This window comes from Pseudorca crassidens, chromosome 9, assembly GCF_039906515.1.
Source record: "Pseudorca crassidens isolate mPseCra1 chromosome 9, mPseCra1.hap1, whole genome shotgun sequence".
Classification (NCBI taxonomy): Eukaryota; Metazoa; Chordata; class Mammalia; order Artiodactyla; family Delphinidae; genus Pseudorca; species Pseudorca crassidens.
In genome coordinates this window covers 88,880,907-88,898,212 of record NC_090304.1, presented here as the reverse complement: position 1 = coordinate 88,898,212, position 17,306 = coordinate 88,880,907, and the positions used below count along the sequence as shown (strand labels likewise).

At 42.3% G+C, this 17,306-nt stretch overlaps 1 protein-coding gene across 1 annotated transcript in view; it reads right to left on the bottom strand.

The window, feature by feature from the left end:
* POU2AF2 (POU class 2 homeobox associating factor 2) overlaps nucleotides 1-15,321 on the bottom strand; it is a 52,029-nt gene extending 36,708 nt beyond the window's left edge. Inside the window, exons 1-2 of the mRNA XM_067751696.1 lie at nucleotides 15,217-15,321; nucleotides 6,668-6,767 (exon numbers count right to left, since the gene is read on the bottom strand). Coding sequence (XP_067607797.1) covers nucleotides 6,668-6,767; nucleotides 15,217-15,321 — 205 coding nt within the window. The remainder of the gene's footprint in view (nucleotides 1-6,667; nucleotides 6,768-15,216) is intronic.
* Nucleotides 15,322-17,306: the final 1,985 nt, after the last annotated feature.

Sequence of the window (17,306 nt, the reverse complement as noted above, 5' to 3'; positions counted from 1 at the left end):
CTCTGGTCTGTGTTTTTATACTTTTACGGTATATGTTCTAGCTGGACTTAGGGATATTTCTTCTTGTCCTTTGCTTTATGTTATGCATTTGTGACGTTAAAAATAAACATTAGGATTATTAAAGTTTTAAAAAAGTTTTAAATCATTGATATTGACTCACCACGTTCCATTCTGGATGGTTCTGGTGAATTTCCTTCTTAATGGCAATGTAGGATTTCTGGTGAATGGTGTATTTTGCTTGATAAGGGAGCCTGGTCTCCTGGAAAGGTCTGATGCTGATGGGAACGGCTTCTGTACATGGTAGTGATGCTTCTGAAATGACTTGCTTTAGATTTGATTAAATGCAAATACTTTTGTGTCAGTTTCTCTACAATTTGCATCCTCAATGTAGATTATATATGAAGGTACTTTTTTCCTCCCCAAGAGGATTTTTAGTCAGCAACAATGAGTTTCCATTGGGAACAAACTCTCTTGAACGTTTATTATGGAAACAAGGAATCCATTATTTGCTTTATGAATAGCAGTGGCATTTTCTATCCTTTTAATATAGAGTTAGGTTTTAAAAAATAGTACGTATGAAAAAGCCATATTTCCCAGTAGGAAATATAGGTACTATGCTGTTAATACTGTAATTATGAGTACACGATTTTTAAAAGCTAGACTATCTTTCAGATAAAGATAGAATTCAGAAAGGTTTTTTATTTAGGGATAAAAATCAAAATGAATGTCACTTTACTACAATAGGATATACTTTTTATTATATATAAACATCAATATATGATCTATAGCAGAGGTTCCTAAACCTGGCAGTACATCAGAATCACCAGTGGAGCTTGTTAAAAATAACTTTGCCCAGCCCCCAGCCAATTCTAATTCAGAATCTTTTGAAGTAGAGGCCCAGATAGCTATATTTTAAAACAAACTTTCTGATTTTTTTTTAAAAATTGTCTTTTTTGATGCACTATCAGTGTGAACTCCTTTAGACCATAATTTAAAGAAACCAAATTTGAGGTACTTTCTGATATTTCCATCATTTATCTTAACCCACTATTGCTGCTTAACCTAATTTTGGCTTTTCTCCCAGTCTTTTTTTTTTTTTAACATCTTTATTGGAGTATAATTGCTTTACAATGGTGTGCTCCCAGTCTTTTAAATTATTTATTTATTTTTGGTTGTGTTGGGTCTTCGATGCTGTGTGTGAGCTTTCTCTAGTTGCTTCAAGTAGGGGTTACTCTTCGTTGCGGTGCACGGGCTTCTTATTGCGGTGGCTTCTCTTGTTGCGGAGCACGGGCTCTAGGCGCATGGGCTTCAGTAGTTGTGGCGCACGGGCTTAGTTGCTCCACGGCACGTGGGATCTTCCTGGGCCAGGGATCGAACCACAGTCCCCCACATTAGCAGGCAGATTCTTTTTTTATATATACAATTTTTAAAGGTTATATTCCATTTACGTATATTACAAAATATTGACTTTATGCCCCATTTTTTTTTTTTTTGCTGTAAGATTTTTTTTTTAACATCTTTATTGGAGTATAGTTGCTTCACAATGGTGTGTTAGTTTCTGCTTCATAACAAAGTGAATCAGCTATACATATATCCTCATATCCCTTTCCTCTTGTGTCTCCCTCCCTCCCACCCTCCCTATCCCACCCCTCTAGGTGGTCACAAAGCACCGAGCTGATCTCCCTGTGCTATGCGGCTGCTTCCCACTAGCTATGGGTTTTACATTTGGTAGTGTATATATGTATATGCCACTCTCACTTTGTCCCAGCTTACCCTTCCCCCTCCCCGTGTCCTCAAGTCCATTCTCTAGTAGGTCTGAGTCTTTATTCCTGTCCTGCCCCTAGGTTCTTCACGACCATTTTTTCCCCCTTAAATTCCATGTATACGTGTTAACATGCGGTATGTGTTTTTCTCTTTCTGACTTACTTCACTCTGCGTGAAAGACTCTAGGTCCATCCACCGCACTACGAATAACTCAATTTCATTTCTTTCTATGGACAAGTAATATTCCATTGTATATATTGCCACATCTTCTTTATCGATTCATCTGTCAATGGACACTTAGGTTGCTTCCATGTCCTTGCTATCGTAAATAGAGCTGCAATGAACATTGTGGTACATGACTCATTTTTTTTTTTTTTGCAGTATGCAGGCCTCTCACTGTTGTGACCTCTCCCATTGTGGAGCACAGGCTCCGGACGCGCAGGCTCAGCGGCCATGGCTCATGGGCCTAGCCGCTCCACGGCATGTGGGTTCTTCCCGGACCAGGGCACGAACCCGTGTCCCCTGCATCGGCAGGCAGACTCTCAACCACTGCACCACCAGGGAAGCCCACATGACTCATTTTGAATTATGGTTTTCTCAGGGTATATGCCCAGTAGTGGGATTGCTTGGTCATATGGTAGTTCTATTTTTAGTTTTTTAAGGAACCTGCAAACTGATCTCCATAGTGGCTGTATCAATTTACATTCCTACCAACAAGTAGGAACCCTACCAGCAAGAGGGTTCCCTTTTCTCCACACCCTCTCCAGCATTTACTGTTTGTAGATTTTTTGACGGTGGCCATTCTGACTGGTGTGAGATGATATCATTGTAGTTTTGATTTGCATTTCTCTAATGATTAATGATGTCGAGCATTCTTTCATGTGTTTGTTGGCAATCCGTATATCTTCTTTGGAGAAATGTCTACTTAGGTCTTCTGCCCATTTTTGGATTGGATTGTTTTTTTTGATATTGAGCTGCAAGAGCTGCTTGTAAATTTTGAAAATTAATCCTTAGTCAGTTGCTTCATTAGCAAATATTTTCTCCCATTATGAGGGTGGTCTTTTCATCTTGTTCATGGTTTCCTTTGCTGTGCAAAAGCTCTTAAGTTTCATGAGGTCCCATTTGTTTATTTTCGTTTTTATTTCCATTTCTCTAGGAGGTGGGTCAAAAAGGATCTTGCTGTGATGTATGTCATAGAGTGTTCTGCCTATATTTTCCTCTAAGAGTTTTATAGTGTCTGGCCTTACATTTAGGTCTTTAATCCATTTGGAGTTTATTTTTGTGTATGGTGTTAAGGAGTGTTCTGACATCATTCTTTTACATGTGGCTGTCCAGGTTTCTCAGCACCACTTATTGAAGGGGCTGTCTTTTCTCCATTGTATATTCTTGCCTCCTTTACCAAAAATAAGGTGACCATATGAGCATGGGTTTATCTCTGGGAATGTTCCATGAGCAGTTGAGAAGAAAGTATATTCTATTGTTTTTGGATGGAATGTCCTGTAAATATCAATTAAGTCCATCTTGTTTAATGTATCATTTAAAGCTTGTGTTTTCTTATTTATTTTTATTTTGGATGATCTGTCCATTGGTGAAAGCGGGTGTTAAAAGTCCCCTACTATGATTGTGCTACTGTCAATTTCCCCTTTTATAGCTGTTAGCACTTGCCTTATGTATTGATGTGCTCCTATATTGTGTGCACAAATATTTACAATTGTTATATCTTCTTATTGGATCGATCCCTTGATCATTATGTAGTGTCCTTATTTGTCTCTTGTAATAGTCTTTATTTTAAAGTCTATTTTTTCTGATGTGAGAATTGCTACTCCAGCTTTCTTTTGATTTGCATCTGCATGGAATATCTTTTACATCTCCTCACTTTCAGTCTGTATGTGTCCCTAGGTCTGAAGTGGGTCTGTTGTAGACAGCATATATACAGGTCTTGTTTTTGTATCCCTCAGTCTGTCTATGTCTTTTGGTTGGAGCATTTAATCCATTTACATTTAAGGTAGTTATCGATATGTATGTTCCTATTCCCATTTTCTTAATTGTTTTGGGTTTGTTATTGTAGTTCTTTTCTTTCTCTTGTGTTTCCTGCCTAGAGAAGTTCGTTTAGCATTTGTTGTAAAGCTGGTTTGGTGGTGCTGAATTCTCTTAGCTTTTCCTTGTCTGTAAAGATTTTAATTTCTCCATCAAATCTGAATGAGATCCTTGATGGGTAGAGTAATCTTGGTTGTAGGTTTTTCCCTTTCATCACTTTAAATATGTCCTGCCACTCTCTTCTGGCTTGCAGAGTTTCTGCTGAAAGTTCAGCTCTTAACCTTATGGGAAATCACTGGTATGTTATTTGTTGTTTTTCCCTTGATGCTTTTAATATCATTTTTTTTGTATTTAATTTTTGATATTTTGATTAATATGTGTCTTGGCGTGTTTCTCCTTGGATTTACCTTGTATGGGACTCTCTGTGCTTCCTGGACTTGATTAACTATTTCCTTTCCCATATTAGGGAAGTTTTCAACTATAATCTCTTCAAATATTTTCTCAGTTTCTTTCTTTTCCTCTTCTTCTTTTGGGACCCCTATAATTCGAATGTTGGTGCATTTAATGTTGTCCCAGACGTCTCTGACACTGTCCTAAATTCTTTTCATTCTTTTTTCTTTACTCTGCTCTGCAGTAGTTATTTCCATTATTTTATCTTCCAGGTCACTTACCCATTCTTCTGCCTCAGTTATTCTGCTCTTGATTCCTTGTAGAGAATTTTTAATTTCATTTATTGTGTTGTTCGTCATTGTTTGTTTGCTCTTTAGTTCTTCTAGGTCCTTGTTAAACGTTTATTGTATTTTCTCCATTCTATTTCCAAGATTTTGGATCATCTTTACTATCATTATTCTAAATTCTTTTTCAGGTAGACTGCCTATTTCCTCTTCATTTGTTTGGTCTGGTGGGTTTTTGCTTTGTTCCTTCATCTGCTGTGTTTTTCTGTCATCTCATTTTGCTTAACTTACTGTGTTTGGGGTCTGCTTTTCACAGGCTGCAGGTTCATAGTTCCAGTTGTTTTTGGTGTCTGCCCCCAGTGGCTAAGGTTGGTTCAGTGGGTTGTGTAGGCTTCCTGGTGGAGGGGACTAGTGCCTGTGTTCTGGTGGATGAGGCTTGATCGTGTCTTTTTGGTGGGCAGGACCACGTCTAGTGGTGTGTTTTGGGGTGTCTGTGACCTTATTATGGTTTTAGGAAGCCTCTGTGATAATGGATGGGTTTGTGTTCCTGTCTTGCTAGTTGTTTGGCATAGGGTGTCCAGCTCTGTAGCTTGCTGGTCGTTGAGGGGAGCTGGGTGCTGGCATTGAGATGGACATCTCTGGGAGTTTTTGCTGTTTGATATTATGTGGAGCTGGGAAGTCTCTGGTTGTCCAATGTCCTGAACTCGGCTCTCCCACCTCAGAGGCACAGGCCTGATGCCCGGCCAGAGCACTAAGCCCCTGTCATCCACACTGCTCAGAATAAACTGGAGAAAAAAAGAAAGAAATAAAGAAAAAATAAAATAAAATAAAAAGTTATTAAAATAAAAAATCATTATTAAAAATTAAAAAAATTAAAATGTAAGAAATAAAAAAAGTGAAAGAAAGAAAGAAGAGAGCAACCAAATCAAAAAACAAATCCACCAATGATAACAAGTGCTAAAAAGTATACTAAAAAAAAAAAAAACCTAAATAACAAAGAAACGGACAGAGAGAACCCTGGGACAGCTGGTAGAAGCAAAGCTATACAGAAAAAATCACACACAGAAGTATACACATACACACTCACAAAAAAGAGAAAAAGGAAAAAAAAATCATTGCTCCCAAAGTCCACCACCTCAATTTGGGAGGATTCGTTGTCTATTCATGTATTCCACAGATGCAGGGTACATCAAGTTGATTGTGGAGATTTAATCCGCTGCTCCTGAGGCTGCTGGGAGGGATTTCCCTTGCTCTTCTTTGTTTGCACAGCTCCCGGGGTTCAGCTTTGGATTTGGCCCCGCCTCTGCCTGTAAGTCACCTGAGGGCATCTGGTCTTCGCTCAGACAGGATGGGGTTAAAGGAGCAGCTGATTTGGGGGCTCTGGCTCAGGCCGGGGGGAGGCAGGGGTACCAATGCAGGGTGAGCCTGCGGTGGCAGAGGCTGGTGTGAGGTTGCACCAGCCTGAGGCGCATTGTGTGTTCTCCCGGGGAAGTTGTCCTTGGATCACGGGACCCTGGCAATGGCGGGCTGCACAGGCTCCTGGGAGGGGAGGTGTGGATAGTGACCTGTGCTTGCACACAGGCTTCTTGGTTGCAGCAGCAGCAGCCTTAGCGTTTCATGCCCGTCTCTGGGGTCCGCGCTTATAGCCGCAGCTCGTGCCTGTCCCTAGAGCTTGTTTACACGGTGCTCTGAATCCCCTCTCCTCGCGCACCAGGAAACAAAGATAGAGGCCCGAAAAAGTCTCTTGCCTCGTCGACAGCTCCAGACCTTTTCCTGGCCTCCCTCCCGGCTTGCCATGGCGCACTAACCCCTTCAGGCTGTGTTCACGCTGGCAACCCCAGTCCTCTCCCTGCGCTCAGACCGAAGCCCGAGCCTCAGCTCCCAGCCCCCACCCACCCCGGCAGATGAGCAGACAAGCCTCTCGGGCTGGTGAGTACCGGTCAGCACCGATCCTCTGTGCGGGCATCTCTCCACTTTGCCCTCCACATCCCTATTGCTGCACTCTCCTCCGTGGCTCCGAAGCTTTCTCCCTCCGCCACCCGCAGTCTCAGCCCACGAAGGGGCTTCCTAGTGTGTGAAAACTTTTCCTACTTCACAGCTCCCTCCCACTGGTGCATGTCCCGTCCCTATTCTTTTGTCTCTGTTTTTTCTTTATTCTTTTGCCCTACCCAGGTACGTAGGGAGTTTCTTGCCTTTTGGGAGGTCTGAGGTCTTCTGCCAGCATTCAGTAGGTGTTCTGTAGGAGTTGTTCCTGTAGATGTAGTTGTTCCTGTAGATGTATTTCTGATGTATCTGTGGGGAGGAAGGTGATCTCCGCGTCTTACTCTTCCGCCATCTTGAAGCTCCTCGGCAGGGGGATTCTTAACCACTGCACCACCAGGGAAGTCCCTGTCTCCTAGTCTTGAACAAAGTTAGTTCCTGGACACTTTCCAGGTTGTTCTGGATTTGTATAACATGGTATTTCAGGTCTTCAAATGGGTAACAGCTAGTGGTCCTCAGGCTCTGCATCACATGCCCATTTCAGACAAATGGAATCCAGATGACAGTGGTTGTGTTCTGTTCAAAGTGTGTTCTGGAGATCCTCATAGGTCCTAGAGAATGGTTCAGGAGATCTGCGTAGTTCAAACTGATTTCATAATAAAAGTAATACGTTATTTGCCATTTACTCTTTCATTTTCTCATGAATGTCCAGAGGAGTTTTCTAGAGGCTACATGACCTGTGATATCGTAGCAGATTGAATGGAGAAGCAGATATGAGAATCTGGCTGTTTCTTTTTTTTCTTTTTTTTTTAACATCTTTATTGGAGTATAATTGCTTTACAATGGCATGTTAGTTTCAGCTTCACAACAAAATGAATCAGTTATATATATACGTATATTCCCATATCTCTTCCCGCTTGCGTCTCCCTCCCTCCCACCCTCCCTATCCCACCCCTCCAGGCGGTCACAAAGCACCGAGCTGATCTCCCTGTGCTATGCGGCTGCTTCCCACTAGCTATCTACCTTACGTTTGGTAGTGTATATATGTCCATGCCTCTTTATCGCTTTGTCACCGTTTACCCTTCCCCCTCCCCATAGTCTCAAGTCCATTCTCTAGTAGGTCTGTGTCTTTATTCCTGTTTCACCCCTAGGTTTTTCATGACTTTTTTTTTTTTAAATTCCATATATATGTGTTAGCATACGGTATTTGTCTCTCTCTTTCTGACTTACTTCACTCTGTATGACAGACTCTAGGTCTATCCACCTCATTACAAATAGCTCAATTTCGTCTCTTTTTATGGCTGAGTAATATTCCATTGTATATATGTGCCACATCTTCTTTATCCATTCATCCGATGATGGACACTTAGGTTGTTTCCATCTCTGGGCTATTGTAAATAGAGCTGCAATGAACATTTTGGTACATGACTCTTTTTGAATTATGGTTTTCTCAGGGTATATGCCCAGTAGTGGGATTGCTGGGTCATATGGTAGTTCTATTTGTAGCTTTTTAAGGAACCTCCATACTGTTCTCCACAGTGGCTGTATCAATTTACATTCCCACCAACAGTGTAAGAGGGTTCCCTTTTCTCCACACCCTCTCCAGCATTTATTGTTTGTAGATTTTTTGATGATGGTCATTCTGACTGGTGTGAGATGATATCTCATTGTAGTTTTGATTTGCATTTCTCTAATGATTAATGATGTTGAGCATTGTTTCATGTGTTTGTTGGCAATCTGTATATCTTCTTTGGAGAAATGTCTATTTAGGTCTTCTGCCCATTTTTGGATTGGGTTGTTTGTTTTTTTGTTATTGAGCTGCATGAGCCGCTTACAAATTTTGGAGATTAATCCTTTGTCAGTTGCTTCATTTGCAAATATTTTCTCCCATTCTGAGGGTTGTCTTTTGGTCTTCTTTATGGTTTCCTTTGTTGTGCAAAATCTTTGAAGTTTCATTAGGTCCCATTTGTTTACTTTTGTTTTTATTTCCATTTCTCTAGGAGGTGGGTCAAAAAGGATCTTGCTGTGATCTATGTCATAGAGTGTTCTGCCTATGTTTTCCTCTAAGAGTTTGATAGTTTCTGGCCTTACATTTAGGTCTTTAATCCATTTTGAGCTTATTTTTGTGTATGGTGTTAGGGAGTGATGTAATCTCATACTTTTACATGTAGCTGTCCAGTTTTCCCAGCACCACTTATTGAATAGGCTGTCCTTTCTCCACTGTACATTTCTGCCTCCTTTGTCAAAGATAAGGTGACCATATGTGCGTGGGTTTATCTCTGGGCTTTCTATCCTGTTCCATTCATCTATCTTTCTGTTTTTGTGCCAGTACCATACCGTCTTGATAACTGTAGCTTTGTAGTATATTCTGAAGTCAGGGAGCCTGATTCCTCCAGTTCCTTCTTTCGTTCTCAAGATTGCTTTGGCTATTCGGGGTCTTTTGTGTTTCCATACAAATTGTGAAATTTTTTGTTCTAGTTCTGTGAAAAATGCCAGTGGTAGTTTGATAGGGATTGCATTGACTCTATAGATTGCTTTGGGTAGTAGAGTCATTTTCACAATGTTGATTCTTCCAATCCAAGAACATGGTATATCTCTCCATCTATTTGTATCATCTTTAATTTCTTTCATCAGTGTCTTATAATTTTCTGCATACAGATCTTTTGTCTCCTTAGGTAGGTTTATTCCTAGATATTTTATTCTTTTTGTTGCAATGGTAAATGGGAGTGTTTTCTTGATTTCACTTTCAGATTTTTCATCATTAGTATATAGGAATGCACAAGATTTTTGTGCATTAATTTTGTATCCTGCCACTTTACCAAATTCATTGATTAGCTCTAGTAGTTTTCTGGTAGCATCTTTAGGGTTCTCTATGTATAGGATCATGTCATCTGCAAACAGTGACAGCTTTACTTCTTCTTTTCCGATTTGGATTCCTTTTATTTCCTTTTCTTCTCTGATTGCTGTGGCTAAAACTTCCAAAACTATGTTGAATAAGAGTGGTGAGAGTGGGCAACCTTGTCTTGTTCCTGATCTTAGTGGAAATGCTTTCAGTTTTTCACCATTGAGGATGATGTTTGCTGTGGGCTTGTCATATATGGCCTTTATTATTTTGAGGAAAGTTCCCTCTATGCCTACTTTCTGCAGGGTTTTTATCATAAATGGGTGTTGAATTTTGTCAAAAGCTTTCTCTGCATCTATTGAGATGATCATATGGTTTTTCTCCTTCAGTTTGTTAATATGGTTTATCACATTGATAGATTTGCATATATTGAAGAATCCTTGCATTCCTGGAATAAACCCCACTTGATCATGGTGTATGATCCTTTTAATGTGCTGTTGCATTCTGTTTGCTAGTATTTTGTTGAGGATTTTTGCATCTATGTTCATCAGTGATATTGGCCTGTAGTTTTCTTTCTTTGTGACATCCTTGTCTGGTTTTGGTATCAAGGTGATGGTGGCCTCGTAGAAGGAGTTTGGGAGTGTTCCTCCCTCTGCTATATTTTGGAAGAGTTTGAGAAGGATAGGTGTTAGCTCTTCTCTAAATGTTTGATAGAATTCGCCTGTGAAGCCATCTGCTCCTGGGCTTTTCTTTGTTGGAAGATTTTTAATCACAGTTTCAATTTCAGTGCTTGTGATTGGTCTGTTCATATTTTCTATTTCTTCCTGATTCAGTCTTGGCAGGTTGTGCATTTCTAAGAATTTGTCCATTTCTTCCAGATTGTCCATTTTATTGGCATAGAGTTGCTTGTAGTAATCTCTCATGATCTCTTTTATTTCTGCAGTGTCAGTTGTAACCTCTCCTTTTTCATTTCTAATTCTATTGATTTGAGTCTTCTCCCTTTTTTTCTTGATCAGTCTGGCTAGTGGTGTATCTATTTTATCTTCTCAAAGAACCAGCTTTTAGTTTTATTGATCTTTGCTATTGTTTCCTTCATTTCTTTTTCATTTATTTCTGATCTGATTTTTATGATTTCTTTCCTTCTGCTAGCTTTGGGGTTTTTTGTTCTTCTTTCTCTAATTGCTTGAGGTGCAAGGTTAGGTTGTTTATTCGAGATGTTTCCTGCTTCTTAAGGTGGGCTTGTATTGCTATAAACTTCCCCCTTAGAACTGCTTTTGCTGCATCCCACAGGTTTTGGGTCGTTGTGTCTCCATTGTCATTTGTTTCTAGGTATTTTTTGATTTCCTCTTTGATTTCTTCAGTGATCACTTCATTATTAAGCAGTGTATTGTTTAGCCTCCATGTGTTTGTATTTTTTACAGATCTTTTCCTGTAATTGATATCTAGTCTCATGGCGTTGTGGTCAGAAAAGATACTTGATACAATTTCAATTTTCTTAAATTTACCAAGGCTTGATTTGTGACCCAAGATATGATCTATCCTGGAGAATGTTCCATGAGCACTTGAGAAAAATGTGTATTCTGTTGTTTTTGGATGGAATGTCCTATAAATATTAACTCCATCTCGTTTAATGTATCATTTAAAGCTTGTGTTTCCTTATTTATTTTCATTTTGGATGATCTGTCCATTGGTGAAAGTGGGGTGTTAAAGTCCCCTACTATGAATGTGTTACTGTCGATTTCCCCTTTTATGGTTGTCAGTATTTGCCTTATGTATTGAGGTGCACCTATGTTGGGTGCATAAATATTTACAATTGTTATATCTTCCTCTTGGATCGATCCCTTGATCATTATGTAGTGTCCTTCTTTGTCTCTTCTAATAGTCTTTGTTTTAAAGTCTATTTTGTCTGATATGAGAATTGCTACTCCAGCTTTCTTTTGGTTTCCATTTGCATGAAATACCTTTTTCCATCCCCTTACTTTCAGTCTGTATGTGTCTCTAGGTCTGAAGTGGGTCTCTTGTAGACAGCAAATATATGGGGCTTGTTTTTGTATCCATTCAGCCAATCTGTGTCTTTTGGTGGGAGCATTTAGTCCATTTACATTTAAGGTAATTATCGATATGTGTGTTCCTATTCCCATTTTCTTAATTGTTTTGGGTTCGTTATTGTAGGTCCTTTCCTTCTTTTGTGTTTCTTGCCTAGAGAAGTTCCTTTAGCAGTTGTTGTAGAGCTGGTTTGGTGGTGCTGAACTCTCTCAGCTTTTGCTTGTCTATAAAGGTTTTAATTTCTCCATCATATCTGAATGAGATCCTTGCTGGGTAATCTTGGTTGCAGGTTTTTCTCCTTCAACACTTTCAATATGTTCTGCCACTCCCTTCTGGCTTGCGGAGTTTCTGCTGAAAGATCAGCTGTTAACCTTATGGGGATTCCCTTGTGTGTTATTTGTTGTTTTTCCCTTGCTGCTTTTAATATGTTTTCTTTGTATTTAATTTTTGACAGTTTGATTAATATGTGTCTTGGCGTATTTCTCCTTGGATTTATCCTGTATGGGACTCTCTGTGCTTCCTGGACTTGATTAACTATTTCCTTTCCCATATTAGGGAAGTTTTCAACTATAATCTCTTCAAATATTTTCTCAGTCCCTTTCTTTTTCTCTTCTTCTTCTCGAACCCCTATAATTCGAATGTTGGTGCGTTTAATGTTGTCCCAGAGGTCTCTGAGACTGTCCTCAGTTCTTTTCATTCTTTTTTCTTTATTCTGCTCTGCAGTAGTTATTTCCACTATTTTATCTTCCAGGTCACTTATCCGTTCTTCTGCCTCAGTTATTCTGCTATTGATCCCATCTAGAGTACTTTTAATTTCATTTATTGTGTTGTTCATCGTTGCTTGTTTCATCTTTAGTTCTTCTAGGTCCTTGTTAACTGATTCTTGCAATTTGTCCATTCTATTGTCCATTCTATCTCCAAGATTTCGGATCAGCCTTACTATCATTATTCTGAATTCTTTTTCAGGTAGACTGCCTATTTCCTCTTCATTTGTTAGGTCTGGTGGGTTTTTATCTTGCTCCTTCATCTGCTGTGTGTTTTTCTGTCTTTTCATTTTGCTTATCTTACTGTGTTTGGGGTCTCCTTTTTTGCAGGCTGAAGGTTCGTAGTTCCTGTTGTTTTTTGTGTCTGTCCCCAGTGGCTAAGGTTGGTTCAGTGGGTTGTGTAGGCTTCCTGGTGGAGGGTACTAGTGCCTGTGTTCTGGTGGATGAGGCTGGATCTTGTCTTTCTGGTGGGCAGGACCACGTCTGGTGGTGTGTTTTGGGGTGTCTGTAGACTTATTATGATTTTGGGCAGCCTCTCTGCTAATGGGTGGGGTTGTGTTCCTGTCTTGCTAGTTGTTTGGCATAGGATGTCCAGCACTGTAGCTTGCTGGTCGTTGAGTGAAGCTGGGTGCTGGCGTTGAGATGGAGATCTCTCGGAGATTATTGCTGTTTGATATTATGTGCAGCTGGGGGGCCTCTTGTGGACCAGTGTCCTGAAGTTGGCTCTCCCACCTCAGAGGCACAGCACTGACTCCTGGCTGCAGTACCAAGAGCCTTTCATCCACAGGGCTCCTTAATTTGGGATGATTCGTTGTCTATTCAGGTATTCCACAGATGCAGGGTATATCAAGTTGATTGTGGAGTTTTAATCCACTGCTTCTGAGGCTGCTGGGAGAGATTTCCCTTTCTCTTCTTTGTTCTCACAGCTCCCAGGGGCTCAGCTTTGGATTTGGCCCCGCCTGTGCGTGTAGGTCGCCGGAGGGCGTCTGTTCTTTGCTCAGACAGGACGGGGTTAAAGGAGCTGCTGATTCGGAGGCTCTGGCTCACCCAGGCCGGGGGGTAGGGAGGGTCACGGAGTGCGGGGCGGGCCTGCAGCGGCAGAGGCCGGCAGTGACGTTGCAGCCTGAGGCGCGCCGTGCGTTCTCCCGGGGGAGCCGTCCCTGGATCCCGGGACCCTGGCAGTGGTGGGCTGCACAGGCTCCCCGGAAGGGTGTGTGGCTAGTGACCTGTGTTCGCACACAGGCCTCCTGGCGGTGGCAGCAGCGGCCTTAGCGTCTCATGCCCGTCTCTGGGCTCCGCACTTTTAGCCGCGGCTCGCGCCCGTCCCTGGAGCTCTCTCAAGCAGCGTTCTTAATACCCTCTCCTCGTGCACCAGGAAACAAAGAGGGACGTAAAAGTCTCTTGCCTCTTCGGCAGGTCCAGACCCCTCCCCGGACTCTCTCCCGGCCAGCCGCGGCGCACCAACGCCCTGCAGGCTGTGTTTACGCCGCCAACCTCAGTCCTCTCCCGGCGCTCCGACAAAAGCCGGAGCCTCAGCTCCCAGTCCCGCCCGCCCCGGCGGGCGAGCAGACAAGCCTCTCGGCTGGTGAGTGCCGGTCGGCCCGATCCTCTGCGCTGGAATCTGTCCGCTTTGCCCTCCGCACCCCTGTTGCTGTGCTCTCCTCCGCGGCTCCCAAGCTCCCCCACTCCGCCTCCCGAAGTCTCCACCCGCGAAGGGGCTTCCTAGTGTGTGGACACTTTTCCTCCTTCACAGCTCTCTCCCGCTGGTGCAGGACCCGTCCCTATCCTTTTGTCTCTGTTTAGTTTTTTCTTTTGCCCTAACCAGGTACGTGGGGGGTTCCTTGCCTTTGGGAGGTCTGAGGTCTTCTGCCAGTGTTCAGTAGGTGCTCCGTAGGAGTTGTTCCACGCGTAGATGTATTTCTGGTGTATCTGTGGAGAGGAAGGTGATCTCCGCGTCTTACTCTTCCGCCATCTTCCCGGAAGTCCTGGCTGTTTCTTTTTGAAGCCAGACAGGCAATTTGTAAAACAGTGCCACCCTTTTCAATACATTTGTTTGGGTTTGGAAAGCATAGCTATTTTTTTGGAAAATTTATTTATGTTGACATGTTATGGATTATTACTGTTATTTTAAATGAATAATAAATATTTTAAATACTATTAGTTTTAATTTACAATGTGATAAATATACGTCGATATAAGTCCTATAAAACAGCTGTTTGGTGTCCTCAATAATGTATACGAGAATAAAGGTGTTCTGAGACCAAACAGTGTGAGAACTCTCCTCCGGAAGAACATCGGTAGTTTAAATGAGTTTCTAGAGTGTTCTAATGCACACTTAATTTGAGGACTTTGTGTCTGTGTTTGTCTTACTGATAGAATACACCTTTTTTGGTCTCCACATTTCTAAAAGAAAACCAAAACGACAAAATTTGTCTCAATTTCCCAGTTTCTCATACCTGTTTTCTTTCCTCCTTTAAGCAAAGAGGAAGAGCATAAACACACTGGTTCTAGAGCTGGTGATTTGCATCCTTTTTTCAAGCAGGAGTGCATTCTTGCTTAATCTTTGAACCAGTAGCTCTATATTAAAATAAAATATAAAATTTTTAAGTGACAGTAAATTCTCCAAGCATGTAGATTTTTCTCAACACTGTAGTTTTAAAGGAGCTGGAACATTATAAAGCTTTCAAGCAGAATGGAACCATTTACAAACACAGATACAGCCCCCATTGCTGATGGAATAAAACTCAACTTCCTTAGCCTGGCACTCGACGTCTTCTATGATCTGGGCCCATCCTACCTTTCTTCTTGTTTACTAATTCTTCCCTCCACACAGCCTCAATCCCAGTGCACAGTGTGGTCCTTGACCACCTGCCTCAGAATTACCTGCAACACTTAATAAATGCAGTCTATCTTAGATTTACTGAATCAGAATGTCAGGCCATCATGACAGATAATCTGCATAATACACAAGATTCAAACCCCCCCCCCCGTTTTGATTCTTAATAAACATTGTAGTTTGAGGGCCCTGCTCTAGCTATAACTAATAACTCAGTGATTTTCAAGATTCAGCCCAAATTACTTTCTCCAGGCAGTTTGCTTGTATACTCACCAAGATGGGTTCAATGGCCCATTTTATGGTGCTTCTTGCTTGAGTCTCTGTAATGGCAGTGATTTCATGCTGCTTTCCATTCTGGTCAGTGGCTTGCATAGTCATCCTCCATCCCCATGCAGACTGCCTCTCTCTTCTGCTCTGTATTCTCTCCGCTGTTAACTGTGTTGATGGTGCTGTGTACCCCTAGTAGGTCCCCAGTGAGTGCCTGCCATGCTGAACCCTGCTACAGAATCTATCAGAGATGACAGTTTCTGGATATGAGCAGCAATAAGAGATAAAACATAGCAGAGGGAATTCCGTTATTTTTCATGGTAGAGGAACGTTATTATAAGTATAACCTTTCTCTTTCCACAATCTGGACACAAAACTGAAGAGTTTATAACCATCTCCCTGTAGGCTGATCCTGCATCCAAAACTCAAAGACACGATGATTTTCTAGAAGAAGTTTAATGTAGAGACGTCTAGTACCCTGCAGAAGCATTTCAGAGACTAGACGTCATGGGAAGAGCTGGAATGCGTTGACGCTGAGAAATTGATTTGAAATAGGTATGGGCTTGGGCTTTAAAAATACCCTCTAGTACACTTGCTGCATTTGCATAGAACTCCAGAATTGTTTACATGGAATTAAATACATTTAAAAAGAAATCCCAGAAAGGCTGTTTTCTTATCCCAAGGAACCAAGTCTTCAGCAGATGTGAGTGGATGGTTGTTGCTGGAAGGATGTGGGTTGGTGACCTATTTTGCCTGTGTTCGCTTCAGTTGCCTGTGGGTTCAGAAACATGGCACATGCACAATCAGGCAGGTTGTTGGGTCATAGTGAGGTCTGATGATGGTGTGGAGCAGCTTGTTATGAGTGAGGGGAAAACGAGTGTAAGTTTACGTAAGGTTAACACAAACCCACATAACGCAGGCACCACTAGTATTTGCTTCCTTTATCTTTTTGGGGAACACCTGTCAGATGCTCCCAACCACAACATTTCTGTACCAGCTTCCCTATCCTTTCCAGGGCCTGCTGCATGGGTTGGGTAGCTCGTGACGACTTGGCAGGTGCTTCATTGACAAACTTGCTGTAAGGCAGTCAAGTGGAGGTGAGGTTGCAGAGGGCAGGTGAGAGGAAGCCCAGAGCAGGCCTGCCAAGGTGGGAAGCACAGCACCCTCTGTTTCTTCCACCCTGCCTTTGTTCCAAGCCTTTCCTGTTTCCAAGGCCTCTTTATGAGGGGGCGTTGAAGTGAGCAGTAAAGGCCGCCTGGTGGTTTGGGCTTCACGGCACAGTGCACAGGGGCCCAGGGCACCCTTACTACTGGTGCAGGAGCAGAAGGAGGCAGAGGTGAAGTGTGCTAGTAACATGTGAGCTGCCTCTTAAATGGAGAAAAGAACAGGCATTATGACATAGTAAATATATATTCAGGCTCTGCTCTTGATTCTTGACACAGAGCTTCTAAAATCCTTGTAACTTCCTGAGCGTTAGGGGTGCTAGGAGCATCTTTTTTTCTAATATTTGGCCTTTGACCCTGGTTCCTGACACAGAGTTCCCGAATCCCTTAGAATTTCCTGGTTGATAGGCGAGTCTGTTTTTTTTTTTTTTTTTTTTTTTTTTTTTTTGCGGTACGCAGGCCTCTCACTGTTGTGGCTTCTCCCATTGCGGAGCACAGACTCTGGACGCGCAGGCTCAGCGGCCATGTCTCACGGGCCTAGCTGCTCTGCGGCATGTGGGATCTTCCCGGACTGGGGCACGAACCCGTGTCGCCTGCATTGGCAGGCGGACTCTCAACCACTGTGACACCAGGGAAGCCCGAGTCTGTTGTTTTAAGGAGGTGACGCTTGATGGGCTCTTGGATAACTTCAGAATGGGTGCTGGTCACCAGAAAGACCAAGCCACGACTGAGAGCTTGGAACATTCAGCCTTGCTACACGTCCTCCAGGGAGGGGAGAGGAGCTGGAGTTTCACCATGCCTACATGATAGAGCCTCCATGAACATCCCTAAATGGCAGCGTCCAGAGAACCCCAGGGCTGGTGAGGTGCCACTCTCTGGGAGGGCGGCACCCCGGAGAAGGTGTGGACCTTCCCACCCCTTGCCCTGTGCATC